Raw genomic sequence first — 21,054 nt, 5'->3', positions numbered from 1 at the left:
AGACCCAACAGACATCCTCATTACCTCCTCCCCCGAAGAAAAGGGCAGTCTATCATACACATAAGATCAGATGTGGGAGAGCAGGCCTCAGGTGCCTCTGGGCAACCAGGGTCCCCTCTTGAGAAATATTCCTGCTACCTCTAGAATTCATCCACAGGGACCAGCTGGATTCTAACTTAAAATACATAGAACATTTGTTGCTCTGAAACCCTGGCAGACCCCATAATTTACTTCTAATTCTGAACAAGGGCCTCTAATCTACCTGTTGAAGCTGATGGGCTTCCTTGGCTTAGAATGGGTGTGGGGCACAGAGAAATGGGAGCTCCTACTTGCTCCCAGCACCATACAAACTGGAAGACCACTTCTCCAAACATTGACAGACTTTATTGTGGGGGGGGGTTCCCACCTGGGATCCCACCCTCTTAAATAAAAAAGTGCATAGAAAAGAAGGGATTTAGAAACCTTTGTACAATATCTACATTTTGGGCCCCCAGGCCAGGAAGTGGGTAATTGCTGGGTGGGCAGGAGGGATGGGGGCAGGGCCCTTACCTCCTGCATGCCCACATCCACCCTGAACTTGAGAGTGGTGGTGAGATGCTCTGGGAGGGACCAGGGAGCCTCCACACCGGGGGCAAGATGGCAGCAGGGGGGTATGGGCGGCCATAGCTTCAGTTAAGGAACCGACGGCAGCGCTTGGCGCCACAGTTACAGGGCAGCTTGTTGCTGGCATCCTCAATGGGGAACTTGTAGTCATAGGTGAGCTCCTCACCACGCAGGATGCGGCGCAGGGCAAAAATGACAATGTGCTTCTGGCCCTCCACATGGATGACTCGAGAGAAGCAGTTGGGCTCACATGAATGGTTGATGAAGCGGGCGGCATTGCCATGCATTGTGGCATCCACCACGTCAAAGTCATCCATGCGGAACATGTAGCACCCAATACCCTACGGGGACAAAGTGGGGGCAGTCAGGTGCTCTGTTCCCATGGGTAGGCCCTGCTTCACCCACCTCATTCCATGAATTGGCAGAGCTCACCTTCCCATCATAGAACTTCTCCCGCTTGTCAGTCAGCACAGAACGAATGACAATACCAGAGTACTCAATGACCATCTCCCCCGCATCGATGTTTCGCTTACAGAACAGACCCCGCCCATGGATGGCAGATCTGCAAGGTAGGATGGGCAAGGGGAGCTCAGGGGACAGGGGGACAGAATCAAAGCAGCCCCACACCAGGGCACCTGTCAGCCACCCAAGGGGCATCCTCCCCCCAACCCCACTAACCTATAGACGCCCACAGCCTCTTTGGACGTCTTCTTGAGGTGGCGAAAGCGCATGGCCATGGGCAGTTCCAGGCTGGTGGCACGTCTGGTGGAGGACAGCAGTGTCACACAGGCTGGTACCCAGGAATGACCTCTCTTGCCCCTGGTCACCTCTTCAGGACCCTTCGAGACCACCCAGCACCCTGGCCTGCCCACCATACCTGGTTGACCTGAGCTGCACCTCATCCTCTTCCTCATCACAGGTGGCTCCCTCAGGGAGCACCCTGTGCTGGGAGGCCAGGAAGTTGAACATATCAAAGGTGCACTTCCTACAGGTAGAAGGGAAGAAGGGAGAGAGGTTCACACCCATTCCTTCAAGACGCTACACCCCCCACCCCCACCCCTGCCCCATTCTTGGCCTGGGCGTCCACTGGCAGAGTAGGAGGAATAGCATTACTATTAAAGACACAGCAAAAAGAGGGCAAATAAGGTTCATTCCTCTGATATGAACTCTAGAAATAACTCCTGGAATAGCCTAGTGTCCTCCCCTGGGCCTCAGTTTCCAATCTTTACAGACTTAATTCTTACTCTTGAGACTGTCCACAGGGTTCCCCTGAACCAGGTATCACACCCCAGACCTCTCACCGAAGATAGACCTCTGCGCGGGCTGCCCCGTGGGGATTCAGGGGTGGCTCCTCCTGGCCCTCTCCCTGCTGGTGGTAGCGGAACTTATAGTGCTGGCAGCGCTGGGCCCCAGGCAGCTGCTCTGCCAGGAAGATGACAGCATCATGGTGGATGCCCAGGAGCCTTGCCCCACTCATTCCTGAGGAGAGTCACAGGTGAGAACACACAGTCAGGTCAGAGGCTCACCCTGCCCTCGGGAAGTCATCCCAGCTCCCAGCGTCCCTGTGGACTCCCCACTTACCACTAAAAGAGAGATGCCTGAGCCGGGCATGCCCTCGGGCCTCTTGCACCTTCTCAATCAGAGTTCTCCATGCCCCTGAGGAGAGGGCAGGGCCAGAGCAGAGTCAGCATGGTATTTTATGGGACATCTTCCCTCCCTGTCACCAGTACTTCTGACTCACCCTCCAAGCTCTCTGCCTCCACGCTGAACCCATCCTCACTGCTGATCTCAAAGCGCAGGTGAGGGCCAGCCCGTTTCGGAGCCTGGTTCTCTTTATCCTCGGGAGATGGAGGCTCTTCCTCAGAGCTTGAAGCCTCACCTGGTCCCCAGGGGCAAGTTAGAGTAGGTAAGGATCATCCCTCCTGGAGTCAAAGCCTCCCGGTTCCCTGCTGCCCTTCCTCCTCCCCTGGGCACAAGCAGACTCCGGATCTGAAGGCCTCCCCCTGCTCTAAATGTCTAGTGAACCCTCCACCAAACACTTTTTTTCTAAAGGGTCTGCGGTCCCTTTTCTGCAGGACTTGGCTAGATAAGCAGGTCCGTGGAGGCTGGGAATGTTTTAGCCTTGCAGTACACACTATGGCTTACTCAAACCCAATCTACCATAAATGCCAGCCCTCATTCTCCTGTCTCACATAAAATTAAAAACACTGGAAAATTATGTTTTGCACATGTATATTTTTTATATGCAACACATTCCTGTAAATATTAAAAACATTATATAGAATTATACTCACAGAATCTGTACATTATGAGCTATTTAAGGGACTTAGGGACTTCTTGGGCTAAAGATTTTTTTTTTTTTTTTTTTTTTTTAGATTTTATTTTATTTTAGCGAGATGAGAGAGGGAGAAGGGGCAGGGAGGTGTGGGAAGCATCAACTTGTAGTAGTTGCTTCTCATATGTTTAAGCCCAGGGTTTTGAACTGGCGACCTCAGCATTACAGGTCGATGCTTTAGGCACTGTACCACCACAGGTCAGGCTAAAGATCTTAAAGATAGAGCAGAAAGGACTTACTGATGTAGGAGATGCAGATGTGAGATAAAGGGGGTGTGTGGTCAAGGAAAGCTCTAAGGATTGGGGCCTGAACTACAGAAGGATAAAACCTCCACTTACAGACACAGTGAGGGTAGGGAAAAAGCAAGTTTGGGGTAAAGGTCAAGAGCTCAGTTTGGAACATGTTGAGCCTGAGATTCCTCTTAGAAAAACCTCCCTGGCAGCAACTCGCTGGAGATGGCGAGCAGGTACCAGGATAAAGAACTGGGGCTAGCAACTTGGGGACTATCAGAATTAGAAATGGGATTTAGGGTCATGAAATCAGATGAAAGCACCCTGGACATGCCAAAGTTGACAGGTTGGGACAATGAGGAGGCACAACCAGAGACTCAAGGAGAGGGGTGGAGTTCTGGAAGCCAGGAAAGAAAGTGCTTCAAAGGAGGAGGGATCAGCACACCAAATGCTGCTGGCTGAAGCAGGATGGGAACTGAGGACTGACCCCAGTGTCTGGGTAGAGTAGAGGTAACATTAAGTTTGAGTGGAGCACACTTTAGGTGAGGCAGGACTCATTACTGCTCTTTCTCCCCACTTCTCTGAGTCAACCTGCCCTCATGTCCTTCCAGCTCTAAGCAAGACTCTGAACCTGACTTTTGCTGTGTGACCCCTATCATCTCTAGGCCTCAGTGCCCCTACTAGGCCCACCCGCCAACTTCTACCTCTTCTTAGCCCTCTCCCATCCTCACCTCCATTCTGTTCCCTGAACACAACTCTCCCATTGCCTTCGTTCTCACAGTGCTCACTCTAAGCTGTAGTGCACTCGCTAATGACCATGTCTTTCCTCTACCACAATGTGGTATGCTCTCTAAGGGCAGTCAGGGACCAGTCTGCTGTCATATCCTCATGTTCTCTCTGACCCCATAAGCAGTCTTTCAGTTAACCAGCCTCAGTCTACCCCACTTCCATGCTCAGCAGCTGCACTCTACATAATGAGAAAATCCACCTATGAGAAAAGACTGGGGATACTAGAAATTCCAAACCTCAAGCTGCTAGAATAACAGTTTTTTTGGCTGCAGTCCTCTCTCTGCCCTCCCTGCAGAGTACTTACTTACCTTCCAGCTTCAGGGACTGTCAGCCACATGATTCCAAGTGCCCTCATGCTGTATAATGATGTCTCTGCAAGTACAACTAACCTCACCTTTCTTCCGTCTCAGGTGTCTCCTAGTCAAACCAACCCCCATGCTTCCTCTCACCTCCTTTGCCCTCATCCTTGGCTTTGCTGTCTTCATCCTCACACCAAATCCTTCTAAGCTGCTGGACTACCTCCTCCTCCCCGACTCATAGCTGAGCTTTTTGGCAAAGTGCCTGGATGTTGTTTTGGCTTCCTCATCAACCACTGTCTTTGATTTTGACTTTGACAGAACATTCTCCCCACCCTGTGCCACCAGCCCACATGGTACACACCAATCCTAGACGCTAAGTGCCTAGGACCCTTTGTGGCAGTTTGGACTGCTGACTACTTCCTTTCCTGGGCCTTTGGGCACCACTCTACTCTGACCTCCTTCCTTTAGTTCCTGTCTATCCTCTGGGTCCTGGGTGGGATCCATCCTCTCTGGATAATCCCCAGAACTTCATCTTTGGTTTTGCTAGGAACCTAACCCTCTGATCCTGGCAGACTAGGCTCTAAAGTTCTCCCTGGGGCTCTTCAGCATGCTGCTCACGGCACTTTCAGAGGACCTCTCACATCAAGCTGAAACCTCTATTTGTTTCTGTCACAGGCCAGAAGCTCACCAAGGGCATTTCTATAACTCTAACTCTCAACCTCAGGCCTGTTCTCAAATGGGTGTTAACACTCAACAGGTGTTTTCTTCTGATGCATACCACTTCTGCACTGCATCTGTCCATCACTCAGCAGAGCACTCACAGGGAAGAAGGCAGTGAGGGAAAAAGGCTGGTCCCTACCTGAGTAGTGTTGCCACTGGGATTCAAGCAGCAAGTCAGGGGGACCATCAGAAGCCGGGGGAGGACCACCTTCTGGAAGTGGCAGCAGAGGGGACTGATCCTGGAGGGGCCTGTGAGGAGAGACCTGTCAGAAGAAGGAAGGGACAGAGATCCCAGAGCTTCCAGGTAAAAGATACTGGTCACTCACCTCAGGTTTTCCTCCCCAGTGGGCTCCCCAGTATCATCCAGGTTAAGAACTCCACGCACTGTGGGGGTTTTCATCCTTACTCGGCTGAACCTGGTGGTGGTGGGGAACCACAAGCCTGAGCTGCCTTCTCCTGCCCAACTCCCTTGCCCGATTCCACAGCCTCTGCATACTCACCCACTGCCACTAAGCCCTGGACCCTGGGGGGGATCCTCCAAAGCCTCTCCATCTTCCTCTAGCCGGGGAGTCTTGCTTGGGGGAGGTGCTGGTGGAGAACGGCCAGAGAAGGTGGACACCCTTTTGACACGGATGGCCTGGCGGGGAGGACTGGAGGGCCCACTGCTTAACACCAGCGTCAATGGAGGAGGGGGTGGAGGCGGGGCAGGTCGGACCACCCCCACCACTGGCAGCACCCCCAGCAGGGGTCCTGGGGGGAGAGTCCAGGAAGTGGGGGCTGTGGGGGGGATGGGAGGGGAAAGAGGCAGCTGCTTCACTGGGGGAGAGACAGGTTCACCCTCCCCAGCCATTTTCACAAACACTTGCCCCAGCTTGTTGACAAGGATGATTTTGGATGTGGCAGGTTTAGGAGGCTCAGGAGCAGGGCCTAGGCTCAATACTCGAACCCCTGGAGCCCCAGGAAGCCAGGCAAAGGTCCGAGTAGGATCAGCTGCATTAGGAGGCAAGCCCTGCAGGGGCTGGCTGCCATTGGCCAGGGGAGGCGCTGGGGGGAGTGGCTCCTCTCTGGGCCCAGTACCTCCCTCCCCAGGCCCCGCTAAGTTCTTCAACACAAAATCCACAATTTCTGAAGGCAAGTCCTCAGGAGGTCGGGCCCTGTCCCCTGCAGTCCCGATGACCCCAGCCCGGCCTGCTCCTGGCCCTGAAGGAGGAGGCCCTTGGCCCCGAGGCTGCTGGACTGCCTCCGCCTCGCTGTCTGTGCCATCATCCACTCCATCCAGCTGTTCAATGCGAGGGGTGCCAGGGAGAGTGCCAGAAGCCAAGGGAGGGCCAGACACCACAGTCACAGGGAAGTGGATGTAGTGGGGGACAGGACTGGCCTCCTCCTCTGAGCTGTCCCCTAGGCCCCCGTGGCTGCTGCCCACTGCTCCTGCAGCCACAATCTCTTCCTGAAAGGGCTCAGTCCCCAGCAGGCTGGCCGCAAAGTCCAGGTCGGCAGCACTCAGTCCTGATACCACCTCCATGTCCTCAAAGTCGGGGCCCAGGTCTTCAGGGGGTGGTGGAGATGGGGCAGGGCCAGGGGGAGCCAGCTCCCCTGAGGTAGGTGTAAGGGCTTTAACAAATGAGGTAGGAGGGGGCACCCTGAGCTGAGGAGAGGTTCTGATAGGGGGAGAGGTCCGCCGTGATGGTGGTGGCCTGGGGGTCAGGGGGCTGGGACGACGGGAGCGTCTGGGGGGAGCTGGGAAATCCGGGTCTCCCACCGTAGGGATGTGGTGGGTCAGAGAAGATGGACTTCCTGTGGGAGGAAGGGTCACTGTCAGCCAGGTGCTCCTACCTCACCTCCCCCATCCCTCCCCTGAATACTCCCAGGTACATACCAGGGGAGGGGAGGGGTCCAAAGGAGACACCCCCCAAGGGCCTCCGGGATGGTGAGTAGTTGGGCACTTTGATTCGAGCCCCTGAAAAGGAGCGGGGAGCGAGAGGAGGGGCGCTGCTTGGATCTGGCCGAAGAGTAGGGTCCAGGTTCTGAATAGGTGAATGGTGCTCAGGAGCTCCAGGGGTAAGGGCATCTGTATCTGGTGGGGGATTGACATGATCTGGGGAGTCTAAAGAGGCAAGAAAACGGCATCAGGGGTGGCGGGGCTCTTTATCAAAGCCCTTCCTCACATGCTCGTCCTTCTTTTCAGCCAACTGCATCTTCTCCACCTTTTGCCCTGACCCAGTCACAATGAACACTGGTTCCAAGTCATCACCCAGGCCCCTAATCCCTACATGGCTTCTGCAAAACCTCCATACACACCTGAGTAGGGTCTCTTTGTGACACTTCCTCAGTGATCCTGTGCCACCTCCCCAATTTGAGACTGCCTACTGCTCTGATTCAGGCCCTATATGCCATGAGGGATACTGCCCTCTCCCCGACATGGCCAGTCCAACCACTTTCCTACCTGTTCTGTGCAACCCTGCCACATCAAACACATCCGGCCCCATCCTGGCACTTTTGGCTTCCCATTACCTGGCTCCACCTAACCTGTGCAAGCTGATCTCCGCCTCCTCCCAACATTCCTTTGTTTCCATCCAGGACAGCTGCACCCTCCTCCCCTCTCCACTTCAAGTCAGACTCTCACCTGGAACACACTCCTTACCTGCACACACAATCCCATCTCTTGCTCCTCCCATCCAGCCCCCCATGGCCTCTCCCTTTACCAATCTCCAAGCCCATTCTTTGCTCTGGGCCATCCAGTCCTCAGCTACATCCCTCAGTGCCAATGTGGCTGTGAAGGTGCCAGATAGGGAATTGAACTGATCAGGTTAGAATCCTGGCTCCACCACGATGGAACTGTGGAGAGTGACTACTCTTTTGAGTTGTAACACAGCGGGGTTTGTATCTTCCTCAGAGAGGGGTGGGAGGCATTACATAAACATGGAGCCCTGAGGCTTCCCTTTGCACAGAAATTGTCACCACCTCCCTTACCCCAAAGCAGCACCATGGTGCTGTCCCTCACTTTCTGGGAAATGTTGAGCTTAGTCCCTGGCATATAATGCACAGCCATTATGTTATGTCTTTGCCGTTATAATGAAAAAAAGAAGAGCAGGCACCCCAGTTTGTTTAGGAGACAGGAGAATAAAGACGGAGAGGGTGGTATTCAGAAATAAGGGCTTTACCAGCGGAAGGGGCGGGGCTGTGCACAATGGTCTGGTTTTCCTCTGCTGCTTCCAGGTGAACTGGCTCTTCCCTCGGCCCCCATGGCCGATACTCAAGAATTCGGCACCGATACCAGCAGCGTCGTCGAGCATCCACCGTGCTCCAGTACAGACGGGAGCACCTGTCAGATGGGCATGTGGGACAGAGGGTCAGGACAACGTGGGAACTGAGATCTAGTCCTGGGGTCCTGAACCCTACCAATTCCCCACAGTCTGCTCACTGGTAGCCAATGGGGAAGAGCCGTCCTTCGCAGTCCGAGAGATCAGACAGAGTACCCAAGGAATCAATCCGGATGGAGCCTACAGAAAAGAGGAGCAGTCAGGAGGGCGGGGCCAGGCAGGGTCAGGAGAGCATGGTAGAGCGCAAGCGGCTTACCGATGAGCACATTGATGGCATCAGGTTCAAGCCCTGTCAAGAACTTTCGTTTGAAGTTGATGCCCTCAAAGTCCACATAGACTCGGCGAAGAACATCAAAACCATCAGGGGTGACGATCTCCTATTAAGTGGGTGGCAAATGGGGTTGCTCTATTAGTGGGGTGTGAGAGGGATACAAGGGATCGCTCTGTAGGCAGGGACTGGACAGTGGGGGCTCGGCTGAAGGACTCATGGAGAACAAGGAGACCCTGGGAAGCATTAGGGGCCAGGCCTGTGGGGCTGCGGGGGTCCGAGTGGAAGGGGTGAGGACAGCAGTGAGGAGCTATCGACCCCACAGTAACGGCCCACCTTGCCATCCAGCAGATCTGTGTGTTTCTGACAGAACACTTTCTTGTCATCCTGGAAGATGCAGTAGCTGGCCCGGGCACACATGAAGTGGAAGTTGCTGAGGCAGGAGGAAAGGCAGCAGCCCACCGTGGCTCCAGGCTTTAGGCAGAGCTCACAGCGCTGCGGGTGGAAGGGACTGCTGAGGGGAGAAGCCAGTGACCGGGGCCGGGGCCTGACGTTTAGCATCACCATCCCTGAGATTCTGCTGGGGCTCCTGTCTAGCTTGGCACTTCACAAAGCAAGGGCCCTCACCAAACCTAACCTCTCACCTAGCTGTATCTGGGGCAAGTTCACAGCAAAACTATTTCATATTTTTTTAAAGCAGAGCGTTGCAGCAGAAAAGAAAAACAAGAACAGCTGATACTTGCTGAGTGGTATTTACAAAGTTTCTCACTATCCTATTGTAGAACCTGTATTATTTCATATAACCCCCTGCAGTAGGCACCTCTGTTGTCCCACTTCCCGACAGCGAGCTTGAGATTTCTACAGGTCCCACACTGGTAAGGGGAAATCCTAACCCAGGCAACACTTCACCTTGTGGGGATAGAATAAGGGGTAAATGCCATACTGTATGGAAAGCATCCAGCACGGAACCAAATCAAAAGGTCTTCTAGGCCCTGGCCGGTTGGCTCAGCGGTAGAGCGTCGGCCTGGCGTGCGGGGGACCCGGGTTCGATTCCCGGCCAGGGCACATAGGAGAAGCGCCCATTTACTTCTCCACCCCCCCTCCTTCCTCTCTGTCTCTCTCTTCCCCTCCCGCAGCCGGGGCTCCATTGGAGCAGGGATGGCCCGGGCGCTGGGGATGGCTCCTTGGCCTCTGCCCCAGGTGCTGGAGTGGCTCTGTGGCTCTGGTCGCGGCGGAGCGACGCCCCAGAGGGGCGGAGCATCGCCCCCTGGTGGGCAGAGCTTCGCCCCTGGTGGGCGTGCTGGGTGGATCCCGGTTGGGTGCATGCGGGAGTCTGTCTGACTGTCTCTCCCCGTTTCCAGCTTCAAAAAAAAATAAAAATAAAAATAAAAATAAAAAATAAATAAAAAAAAAAGGTCTAACCTTTAGTCTCCAAGGCCAGATAGCACAAAAAAGGGAAAAAGCCACTACCTCTCCCGCATCAGAGACCTGGGACAACCAAAAAAGGTACCTAGGGCTAAAAGTGCAAGGACAGACTGTGGTGGAGACTGTGAAACAAGAGCTGTCTCCACTGAAGGAGTCCCAGCCGAGAGCCCAAGGGCTGCCACCTCTCCAGGCCTGTGCCCTCACCATCTGCCTCCCTCGAGCCACAGCAGCGTGCACGTTCTTGAGGGAGCCGTCGTTCTCCTCAAATACTTCAGCTGACCAAATGGCGCAGTTAACGTGTGTCCACTCATTCTGCCCGATGTACAGGAGCCGCCCCGCCTCCTGGAGGCAGAGGAGTGACATGAGGAGAGGCCCCAGGGACCAGGGCCCACAGCTTGGGGTTTCACACAGTTGCCCTGACCTTAGAGTCTGCATCCCCATATTTGAGGCAGAGTGCACACTGACGAGGGTCCTCCAGGTGCGAGAAAGCTACTGGATCCTTACCCTGGAAAGCTGAAAGGAGGTGTGAGAAGGGAAGTGTAAGAATCAGGACCCAGAGCCTGGCCCACCAACTCAGGGGCTCTAGTTTCCAGCTCCCACTTCCCAGTACCTGCTGAGGGGTCCCCTGAAGACTGCCCTGATTCTGGGGTCTCTGGTTCCTGTTGCCTCCACTGAGCGTAAACATGGTCCAAGGATGGGGGCAATACAGCATTGGGAAGGACTCCGCTGTGGATAGGCAGGGTCAGCATCTGATACAACTAACAAGGATGGCTGGACTGGGGCCCACTCACAATCTCAGCCTAAACATGCCATGACACCCTCTGTCCTATATCTGTGTGGCATTTCCGTCTCCCAAATAAGCCAGGCCCCATTATGACCCCTCTGGCACATAAAATGCTTGCTGTTCCTCGTGCCTGGAATACTGTGTCCTCCACATCTCAGCTCGGATGTCATCACTTCTAAGAAGTCTTAGGCCTTAGGCTCCTTTGGTAGGCATTGCCCCTGGGCTTCCCCCATCACCACTCTGACCATCTGGATCACCAGTGCCTGCCTAACCCCCCAAACATAGCTCACTCACTGCTGTCTCCAACACAGCCTTGCACAAATTAGAAACAAAGTGAGAACTAATTTCAGTTTGAATCTCTGCTAGTCTACAACCACTGGACACTGTCACCTTCATTCCACCACCCTCCAGATTCTAACTCAGCTCCTTATCTATTCTCAGGCCAATGTGACCCTGGATTCCCATGAAGTACCCTGGCCTTTGCCCGCACTCCCTGGTTCCCCTCCTGTTACCCAGCCTTGCTCACTTTGGCAGCCGGGTACTCCGTCGCCAGTACTTGGGGTCGTGGGCGTCAAACCAGCCGAATGTAGACTCTAATAGCTGGGGAGTGGGTAACAAAATGAGAAGAACTGGCTTCCCCAGAAAAGTTGGCAGGAAGAGTGCGAAGGACCCACTCTCTCCTATCCACTACCTCTGAAGCCACCCTATCAGCCTCTCTCCCCAAAGAGCTCACCTTCAGTAAGAGCCCCTTCGTCTGGCCTCCAGCCCGGTGCTCCAAGATCTCTCCTTCTTCCGAGTGCCTCATCAGGATGCCCACTACATCCTCCATGAAGCTGTGCTGTAAGGGGGCTTGTCAGGATCCAAGCCCTGACCCAACCCAGCCCTCTCCTCCTGGTATCCACCTATTTCTCTCAGTATCCCACTCACCACAGACTTGTAGTGGCCTTCCTCAAAGCGCTGACTTATAGCTTGCAGATCACAGGGCCCTGGGTGCAGCTGCTTTCCATCTTGACCACACTGTAATGAGAGGAAGTCAGCAAGGCTGGTGCTGGGCCTGGCCCCACCCCGTCCTGCCGCCCAAGCCCTCCAGACCTGGGTGCACAGCAGCAGTGGGACCGCCACTTTGGAGCTCAACAGACCCTGGAGCACCTGTCGCAAGCCCCCCTGCAAGGCCCCACTCAGGGCCTCTCGCCAGCGAGGGTGCGTGGCCCCAGCACATGGTCCACAGGTGTACAACACGGAGTCTGGCAGCCCCGAAAGGATCTCATAGTCTTCATCTAGAATAGCCAGGGTGAGAAAGAAGAAAATGGTTTGGGGCTCTTAGCAGCCCACAGGTCTCCAAAGACCTTTAGCCTACTTGTCCTCTGAAGGCCTGTGGTGGGGGACAAGACAGGGATCCCCACAGGACTGAGGTCACACTCCTGGTACTTTATCCACTCACCTGAGAGCCCCTCACACTTGGCGTGCACCCAGTGGTCACACTGTGCACACTGCATCATCTTGCTCTCATAGTCATTGTCTTCATAGCAGCGTGTACATATTGGGCAGTAGTTTCCTGAAGAAAGAGGGAAGAGGGCAAGTCAGAGGGGCTGGGGCCACTACCTGCCTCTCAGAGTTTGTCATGGGAGTGGTAGCACTATCTTGACTGCTGTGTGGGCTGCCTCCATAATGCTACCTGTTGGGTCTCTACCATTCTCAAAATGCTGGCTGAGGATAAGGCCTCTTTTCTAACTCTGCAGAAAACTCCCATGCTTCACAAGGAATAGGGGCCTTGTTAAGCACAATGCCTGAATAAATGAAGTAAGGCCAGGTTTTCCGAGTGCTCAGTGGAGACTGAGGCTCCATGAAGCATCTGAGGGATCACCACAAGGGTAGAGTTCCAGGCTCTCTGCTTCCATTGCTCTCAGGGAGACTGTGTGCCCATTTTATGTACTGGATGGGCTCCTATGGAAGAGTACCCTAAACAGAAGGGAGGAGTCCATGGCTAAAAGAGGGTGGAAAGCCACTAGAAAAGAGCATCTGTTCTAACTGCCTGTGGAGGAGCCTGGCCCACTCCCCAGTGGACCCCCAGGGCCCAGGGCCCCTGCCGAGTCCCCACCTTTCTCATAGAGCTGGGTGCACCTGGGGCAGAGGCTGTAATCTCCAGACCACTCGACGTCCCAGTTCTTGCCTGGAGTCGCCCCACAGCTTTTACAGCGCACACAGGCTGAGCAGATCTGGGGGGGCAGGGCGGCGTTAGGGGTAGAGCCAGACACCAAGCTAGAGCAGTGCGAGGGGAGGACAGGCAAAGAGGAGTGGACGGTAGGCAGGAGATAAAGAAGGAAGGTAAGAGAAGGAGAACAGGAGAGGAATGAAATGGGGAGACTGGTGACAGGGAAACTGGGAAGAGCAGAGGTTAGACTAGAGCGGGGGATTCCGAGCCTGGACTATGGAATTCCTGAAATCATGACATGCAAATTCTTGTCTATGTGAAATTCCTGAAGAAATGTTACATCAAACTCTCAAAAGAACCTCTGACCTCCTCCTGCTAATGAGAGCCCTAGCCTAGAGCAAGGCTGGGGGTGGTGGCAGCATTCAACAGAACTTCAAAGCAAGGGGTATGGGCTTCATCTCTCACCCAGTGGCGCTTTTTGCGTGTGGCCCTGGTTGGGTAGCTGGGCCCCAGGCAGGCTGGATGGTAAGCATGGCGGCAGCGCTCACACTCCAGGAGGTGCTGTTGGACATTGGTGAAAGACAGCAATGGCAGGATCTACTGGTGGTATCCCCTTCTCCTCCATTCCTCCACCCACCCTCATGGCTCCAGTGCTCCAACCTTGGATCCCCGGCCTTTGCGCCCACAAACATGGCAAAACTTGCAGCGGCGGCAGCACCAGGTGTCATGATGTTGGGGCAAGGGCCGCTCAGATTCCTCCAGGCAGAATGGGTGGAAAGGGTCACAGCAGACTTGGCAGAACACCAGCTGCAGGTGGGAGAGTGAATGATGGGCACAGGGTATGGTCAGGAGGCCAGGGCACGAGACCCTGCTGAGAGAATCTCAAAGTCAGACAGTAAGGGCTAATGGAGACTGGAGGGGGGGCTGTGGAAAAAGGCGGGAATACAACCTCATGCAGGCCTTTGCTGGCACACAGCAAGCACACCATAGGTGGCCCCCCCGGCACGGAGGTGAGTACACTCAGGCCTCCCATCAGCCACACGTTCTCTAGGTCACAATCCTCCTGAGGGAAGAAAGGACATGAGATCCGAGAGCAGTCAAGATTGTAAGTCAGATCCACCCATCTTAAAGCCCTGGCTTCTTAGACACAGTAAGTTTCTTCCAACTATGGTCCCCGCCTTCTCCCCACCTCAATGCCATACCTTAAAATCCACACGGACCCGGTGCACACCATCAGGGGACTTCTGTTTTCCAGTCCAGCCATTGGGAAAAGAAGCAAAGGGGCCCGGGGCCAAAGCATCCTAGGGAGGGATGGTGGTGGTCAGAATGCTGCTCACCCCATCTCTGCAGGCCTCTCTCCTTGCCGCCCTTCCCCCAGCCTGCCTAACTCTGTCTTTTGCCCAGAACCTTTACTTTCCAGACGAACAGGCCTGCTTCATTCCTCAGGGGCTATTTTCCAGTTTGGATACACCAGAGCACTCAGGTGAACCCATTACCCTGACTTGCCGGGAGCTCTGGGGGGCGGGAGCCATGCCTGTCACAGGGCTCAGGGTTCCTGGAACGGGGCCGTGCTGACCTTGTCCAGGCGCCTTCGCGCCTTGAGCTGCAACACAGGCTGCAGGGTGGGTTTGCGGGGCCGGCTCTGCTCCTCAGGTTCTGGCACTGGTAGCTCTATGCGGGACACATAAGTGGTGAGGTTCCTCCTCTTCCCTGCCCTACTGCCCCTCTTTTACAAACCCCAAATGTCACCTGGACCCCAATGCCTTCTTTAACCAACCACAGTCTGCTAGAATGACCCTTAGTTAGGCCTTGCTCACTAAGCTGTTAAATACCTACACATCAGTTCCGCCCTCTACCTATGACTACGCATCTTTCTCTGTACTCGACTACTTTCTCTATCACATCAACAGGACTCTGGGGTCAGAGTCCCATCCCTTCCACATAAAGACATAGGACTGACAGAGGAAGCAACAAGCAGTTCGCACCATTCTCTCGGGGGGTCCGACGCCGGGGAGCAGGGGGACCCCCGGGATCTGAGTCATCCGAGTCCTCGAAGATATCATAGGAGGGTCTCTGTTTGACGCAGCGCCGGGCTGACTTGCGCTGCAGTAGGAGGGAGTCCTGCTCCTCGGGCCCTGGGGGGGCCACCACCTCCTCCCGGGGCCCCCCTGCTCCCGCCCCCCGGCGTGGGCCTGGAGGACCAGGGGAGGCCTCAGGAGATTCATCGGAATCCCAGGGCAACAGCGTCTTCACTATCGTCCGGCCTGTGGGAACAGGGGACTTAGTAGGATATGAGCTGAGCCAGGGACATGGGACATTTGGATGGAGAAAAGCCAGAAAGAAGTGGGGCAGAAGAGAACAAGCACAGGAGAGATACAAAAGCATGTGATGGAAAAAAGACAAAGGAGGTGGACTGCAAAAATAAGGGAAAGAGAGCAAAGAAAACATGGTTTCCTCCATACCACAAGTCAAATTACGGTTGTGTAAAGAAATGTTCCTCAAAACTTACCTTTTTTAGCCAGCCGCTCCATCTTCCGAGCCTCTATCTTGTCGCACTTCCGGTATCTGGGGAGGGGAGCAGCACGTCACCAGGGTAGGGGACTGGTGGTCTGGGGGAAGAGAGGAAGCTCTCCACAAGGATGCCAACTCCACTGCTATGGTGGGGCAGGGAGCCTTGGTAACAGACAACCATGAGTGGGAACAGAGACTGAACCCCAGCTACTCACACACAGCACTGCTTCTTGGTGTTAGGGCCCCCAAACTTGGGCTTGTCCAGGCAGTTGACACAGGAGCCACAGTCCTGCACACGCAGGCAGCCCCGACAGTGTCCACACCGTGCCATCCGCATCTTCTTGCCGTGATGGGAGGGCAGTGAGCGCCGGGGTGTATGGGCCAGGGGCCCTCCAGACCCTGCAGGCTCTGAGTCTCCCCCAGGTCCTGCAGAATCCACCTTTCCCTGTTGTGACCGTGATGGGACACTCTCAGTCTCAGATGCAGATGATGTATCTAGTGTAATGGAGAGCAGGGGATGGAACTATAAATCCACCAAGCCTTCTAACTCATCTCTCTGCTTCTTCTAGACCTCAACAATTGCCCTTCTGGGCCCTGGCCGGCTGGCTCAGTGGTAGAGTGTTGGCCCAACGTATGGAAGTCCCGGGTTCGATTCTGGCCAGGGCACACAGGAAGTGCCCATCTGCTTCTCTACCCTTCCTCCTCTCCTTTCTATCTCTCTCTTCCCCTCTTGCAGACAAGGCTCCATTGGAGCAAAGTTGGCCTGGGCACTGAGGACAGCTCCATGGCCTCCACCTCAGGCACTAGAATGGCTCCTGTTGCAACAGAGTAATGCCCCAGATGGGCAGAGTATCGCCCCCTGGTGGGCATGCCGGGTGGATCCCGGTCAGGCGCATGCGGAAGTCTGTCTGTTTCCCCGCTTCTCACTTCAGAAAAATACAAAAAAAAAAAAAGTTAAAAACAATTGGCCTTCTGGCCTTTGCTTTCACACAGTGCTCAGTATCCACATGCCCCCAAACCTGCTTTGTCTAAGGCCTAGCACGTGCTCCAACCCCCTTGCCACTAGCCTAAGCACCCAACTTGGCTCCCACTCTTCTAGGCTCCTGGTACATTCGTTCACTTCCAGATTTGACACAGCTGGGAAATTTCCCCACAAGACACCTGCCCCTACCCTCTGTGGCAAGGTCCTGCCGATCTCGGAGAGGAAGAGCACTGAGGCGGGGAACATCTTCAGGCACCATGGCCCTGGCCTGACCGAGGGCCACAGCAGCATGACGGCAGACATGTTTGATGCGGGGGCCTTGCACAGGGGACTCAGGGCCCTGAGGGAGGAGAGACCAGAAATACATGTGCAGAATTGCTACTTGAGCTCCTGCAACCAGGCTCTTTTAGAGGGCCCACCACCCACTCCATACCGATGGTCTCTCTCTCTTAGTTTCCACTGATTCATCTTCAGACCTGACAGAACCTCTATCCGAGATCTGCTTCACAGCCCCCATGACCTCCTCCATCTGTCCTCCAGGGCTTGGCTGGTGGGGTAATAATAAGCAAGGTCAGAGGCTAGAAAGTGAGAAAAGATGGGGCCAGGGAAGGCATACAGGAAGCTGGGGGGAAAGGGGATGGACTGGATCTGAGGGTTCTCTGCTATGTTAGAGGGAGGCAGGTGGTTAAGGGATTGCAGGGAATCAAGGCTGGATGACTGGGTACAGGGGCCTGGTCAAAGTACCACACTTACCGGCATCAAAGACGCCACTTTCTGCTGCTGCTGCTGCTGGTCAATCTTGAATAGCTGCACCTTGGCTCTCTTGAGGAGGCTGAACATTTTCTCTTCTACACCAGACAAGGAACCCAGGCCAGTAATCCGGGGCTTTTCCAGTGGTGGTGGCTGTGGCTGCAGTGGTGATAGTGCCTGGGGCAGCAGTTGGGTTTGCAAAGCCTGTACGGGCTGCTGTAGCTGAGCCTGAGCCTGAGCCTGAGGCTGCTGCCCATTGCTCAGAGCTGGAGCCCCAGGTGGGGGCGCCTCAGCCTTAACAGTGGTAACCACAGGCGCAAATCGAGGCAAGCTGAGATGGTTGGTGCGGCCCACCGCCCGTAGTTCAGGCTCAGCTGGAGATTCATCAGCGGGAGGAGGCTCTGGCTCAGGGGCTTCAGGGGCCCCAAGAGGAGGAGTAGTAAGCACCGATTCATAGATCTTCAAGTGGGCTTCACTTGGGGTAAACTGAGGGGCCCGAAGGAGCAGGGGCCTCCGAGATGGAGTGACAGGGGCAGGCAGTGGGGGTGGCGCTGGTGGAGGAGCAGGAGGAGGAGGGGGGAGTTCCCGGGTCAGTGAGGTCCAGCGAAATGTGGGTTCCCTTAGGATGGACCGCCTCTTTTCAGGGAGTGGGACTGGGACAGATAGGGGAGTTGGGGCACATGGTGGAGAGGGAACTGGTGCTGGTTCCTGGGGGGCGAGTGGGCAGACAGCAACAGGAGGCCGCAGAGTAGGTGAGACCTCCACCTTTGCAGGTTTGGGGGGGTCTTCATCCATAAATCGCCGGGGTGTCTTGATGACACGGGAGGACCGGGCACTCACCACAGGCATAATAAACTGCCGGATATTCTTCAGGAAGGTGGTGCTTTTGGGGGCTACCGTGGGGCTGTCTTCCAGAGGGCCTCCTGGGGTGGTGCTAGGGGTTGGAGTGGTAGGAGAGGCGCCCTCTGGCCCTGCCCGAGCAGCTTCCCGCTCTGCCCGTTGGCTGGGAGTCAGGGGAGGCCGGCCCCTCTTCCTGGAGCATGTAGCTGGGACCGCGGGAGGTGATTCTTCCTGCTCCTCTGGGGCAGGAGGTGGTGGAGATGGTGGAGGTGGTGGGGTCACTGAGGGTGGCGGAGGGCTAAGTGGAGACCGGGGAGATGTTGAGGGAGATGGAAGAGGTGGGGGAGGTGGAGGAGCTGGAGGAGTCAGGGGTGGTAAGGATAACTTTGCCTCTTCCTTTTCATCAGCTACCATCTCTTCCTCAGCTACAGCTCTCTCTTCCTTCTCTTCCCCTTCCTCCTTGTCTTTCTCCTCTTTCTCCTCCTTTCCCTCCACTTCCAACTTCTGCTCCTTGCTCCAGCCAGGGCCCTCTCCCTGTCCAGATTCAACTCTTCCTTGGGGGGCATCCTGCCAGCTCTCTTCATGTTGATCTTGACCCTGACCTGATTCATGTCCCAAGGACAATCGTCCCATCTTCACTCTTTTGGCCTTTGAAACAAACTTGATCATGAGGGGGAGTCCGCCTCGGCCTCGGCCCCTGCCTCCACGGCCTCCTCGCCCAGACTGTCCTCCACGCTTGGGGGTCCCAGGTCCTGGGCCAGGCCCCTCCTTGCATTTCCAGCTGCCAGTCCGGTGTTTTACTGGAACCACAGGAGGTGGGGGCTCAGGTTTGGGGATTGTCACAGCTGCTTCTGCCACCATTACTGCTTGTTGCTTCTTCCTGCAGGGGCCTGCTGGCCGTCCTGGGGGCCGTCCCCGTGACCGTCGGGGGGTGGAGGGTTCACATGCTCGGCTCCGGGGGGCTGGGGGTGCCTGGGCCCGCTGGAGAAGTTTAGTCAGTGCTTGCACCATTCGTTCTGTGCCTTCCTCACCCCGTTTCCGGGCAGGAGTCTTTGAGGGGGTAGGAGTCACATCTGCTAGGCGAGGAGGTGGAAGAGGGGTCGTCTTATGCTTGCGGCCCCGACCGCGGGGGGCTCGACCTAAAAGGAGAATAGGTGTGGGGAGATGGGTCAAGCTAGCCCTGCAAACTGAGGAAGGTGCTCCAGGAGAGCCAGGACTAAGTCTTACTTGTCTGTTCCCCCACAGCCCAGCCTAGCTTGGGCTTTGACACAGAACACACTTGGTAACTGATGGAGACTCTAGTTGAACAGGGAAAAGCTGACACAAAGAGCAAGAATAACATTCCTGTAAAGCTACAGAGGTAGAGTTTCCCCATCACTCACCTCGCTGGGACCGGAGCGCAGAGCGCAGGGAACTGGGGGCCACATCTTCATCTGAATGAAAACCCTGAAACTCCTAATTTAGGGGACCAGGGGTGGAGGGGAGAAACAGCAGTCAGTGCCAAAGCCCTCACTCTACCTGAGACTCAGGTATAGAGAAATATCCCCAGCTTCCCCCTTTATGGACCCTTGCCTATTTACAAAAGAACTAAGAAAACTAGAAGGTGAGGAGAATAGAAAGCGGAGTCTCTCCTCAGGGATGAGACACGGGGTACTTTGAACCCTCCCTCCTGTGCCAGACCACACCAGCACAGCCATCAATGGTTTGCTGGCCCAGAAGGAAACAAGTGTTTTCTTGGGCCAGGCCGTGGCCACTTCCCTGATTCTCTTACACTCCCAACTCAGAAAAAAGTGGGACCGCTGTTACAATCTCTTGGGCTGTAGTTTCTTCCAGAATGAAGATGGGAATAAGGCCACCCAAGCGTGGTGTGTGTGTACCAAATGGTTTATCATATTAAGATCCCTACACCTTCCTGCCTTTTCTGAAAGGCTGGGTAAATCCTGAGCTGAACTCAGACCTGCTGGAGTGCCCAGTCTCAGCCTTCATTCCATTTCTTTTCAACCTGTACCCCTAAGGGGAAGCCCCTCCACCATTCTATCCTCTCTCCACTTTAGGTCCGAGAGGAAATGGGTTACTGGTGAAACCGGGGCTATGTCAGAGGTTATGAGCATGGGCGAGGCAGCTTACAGGTAAGAGCCCAGGGAGCCCAAGCCTGGCTCCACTACAGCCAGGCTGCTGCTGTCAGCCACCACTGGTTGGTCATACATCGCCCACTGCTTCCTCGCCCAAACCTCAACAGTCCTAGCTTTGCCAGCTACCACGAAGAATCAGCTCAGGACACTTCAGTGTGACCCGTCACGGGCCCAACTGCCCAGCTGCAGCTCCGGCTTCTCTATTCACTTGTAAAGGCCGCTTCCACCGACAGCTCCGTGCAGCCTGCCTCCTCCCATGCCTATGTCCAGGGCCTTTTCGTTCTGCAGGGGCCCTGAGGACCCCACTTCCCCATGTCACTCCTGGGGGCCACCCAGACCCCTGGAAGCCCCTGGCCTCCGCCCCGCCTGGAGCTGGGGACGCCTCCGACCGCCTCACCTCATCGTCGGATTCCCCGTCACTGCTCTCCTCCTCCGGCACGCAGCCCCGGCTCGGGCCCCAGCCCCGGCCCCGACCCCTGCCCCGCTGAACGCGCGGGCCGGCCCATAAACGGCGGAGCCGGCGCAGGCCCCGGCGGAGCCCCAGCAAACGGAGAAGGGCCGTGTCCTCCCCGGGCTCGGCACCGCCCGGCCCCGCCGCGCCGCCGCCGCCGCGCCGCAGAGCTACCCGCACTCTCTCGGCCCCGCTGCCCCGTCCGCCGCGGCCCCCTCCCCCGCCGGAGCCCCGCGGGCGGCCTGGGAAGCGGCCTCGCGCGGAGGCAGGCCCCGGGCAACTGCCGCCGCCCGCCGCCGCCGCCATCTTGGCACCGTGAGAGGGGCCGGGGAGGCAGGGGGAGGGGAGGCCCGAGAGCAAGACGGGGGGAGGGGAGGGGGGGAGTGGTGCGGCAGCAGCTCACGACAACAACCCGCGCCGCCGCGGGTCTGGCGGGAGCCGGGGGCTGGGCCGGCCACGCGCG

General features: G+C 55.9%; 1 protein-coding gene across 2 annotated transcripts; it reads right to left on the bottom strand.

The window, feature by feature from the left end:
• Positions 1–109: 109 nt before the first annotated feature.
• On the bottom strand, positions 110–20,927 carry KMT2B (lysine methyltransferase 2B). Of its 2 annotated transcripts, none has more exons than XM_066242538.1 (37): positions 20,538–20,927; positions 19,391–19,463; positions 17,172–19,147; positions 16,852–16,965; positions 16,608–16,758; positions 15,652–15,931; positions 15,435–15,490; positions 14,911–15,189; positions 14,502–14,596; positions 14,128–14,226; positions 13,875–13,988; positions 13,586–13,732; positions 13,391–13,486; positions 12,872–12,989; positions 12,215–12,328; positions 11,866–12,050; positions 11,701–11,790; positions 11,507–11,611; positions 11,300–11,373; positions 10,600–10,715; positions 10,411–10,502; positions 10,194–10,331; positions 8,901–9,059; positions 8,553–8,673; positions 8,398–8,476; positions 8,138–8,298; positions 6,853–7,080; positions 5,477–6,770; positions 5,303–5,392; positions 5,116–5,225; positions 2,345–2,482; positions 2,185–2,259; positions 1,905–2,082; positions 1,481–1,588; positions 1,282–1,365; positions 1,036–1,165; positions 110–944 (listed from the first exon to the last, which is right to left on the bottom strand). In XM_066242538.1, the coding sequence occupies exons 1-37, from the start codon at positions 20,895–20,897 to the stop codon at positions 669–671; spliced, it is 8,103 nt and encodes a 2,700-aa protein (XP_066098635.1). In that variant the 5' UTR covers positions 20,898–20,927; the 3' UTR covers positions 110–668. The 2 variants fall into 2 exon arrangements, with proteins under 2 accessions (XP_066098635.1, XP_066098636.1); XM_066242539.1 differs by having other exon boundaries at positions 6,853–7,050.
• Between the last annotated feature and the right edge of the window lie 127 nt (positions 20,928–21,054).

This window comes from Saccopteryx bilineata, chromosome 9 (genome assembly GCF_036850765.1).
Source record: "Saccopteryx bilineata isolate mSacBil1 chromosome 9, mSacBil1_pri_phased_curated, whole genome shotgun sequence".
Taxonomy (NCBI): domain Eukaryota; kingdom Metazoa; phylum Chordata; class Mammalia; order Chiroptera; family Emballonuridae; genus Saccopteryx; species Saccopteryx bilineata.
Note: the sequence above shows the minus strand (reverse complement) of the source record. Positions and strands in the feature narration are given on the sequence as shown.

Excerpts from the sequence above, each read along its gene's own strand:
- KMT2B (XM_066242538.1), bottom strand. The coding sequence starts at position 20,897 with ATGGCGGCGGCGGCGGGCGGCGGCAGTTGCCCGGGGCCTGCCTCCGCG. Across the intron at positions 11,612-11,700 it reads AAGGCCACTACAAGTCTGTG|CACAGCTTCATGGAGGATGT; the intron begins GTGAGTGGGATA and ends GCCCCCTTACAG. Across the intron at positions 7,081-8,137 it reads CAGCCCCGCCCCTTCCGCTG|ACTCCCCAGATCATGTCAAT; the intron begins GTAAAGCCCTTA and ends TTGCCTCTTTAG.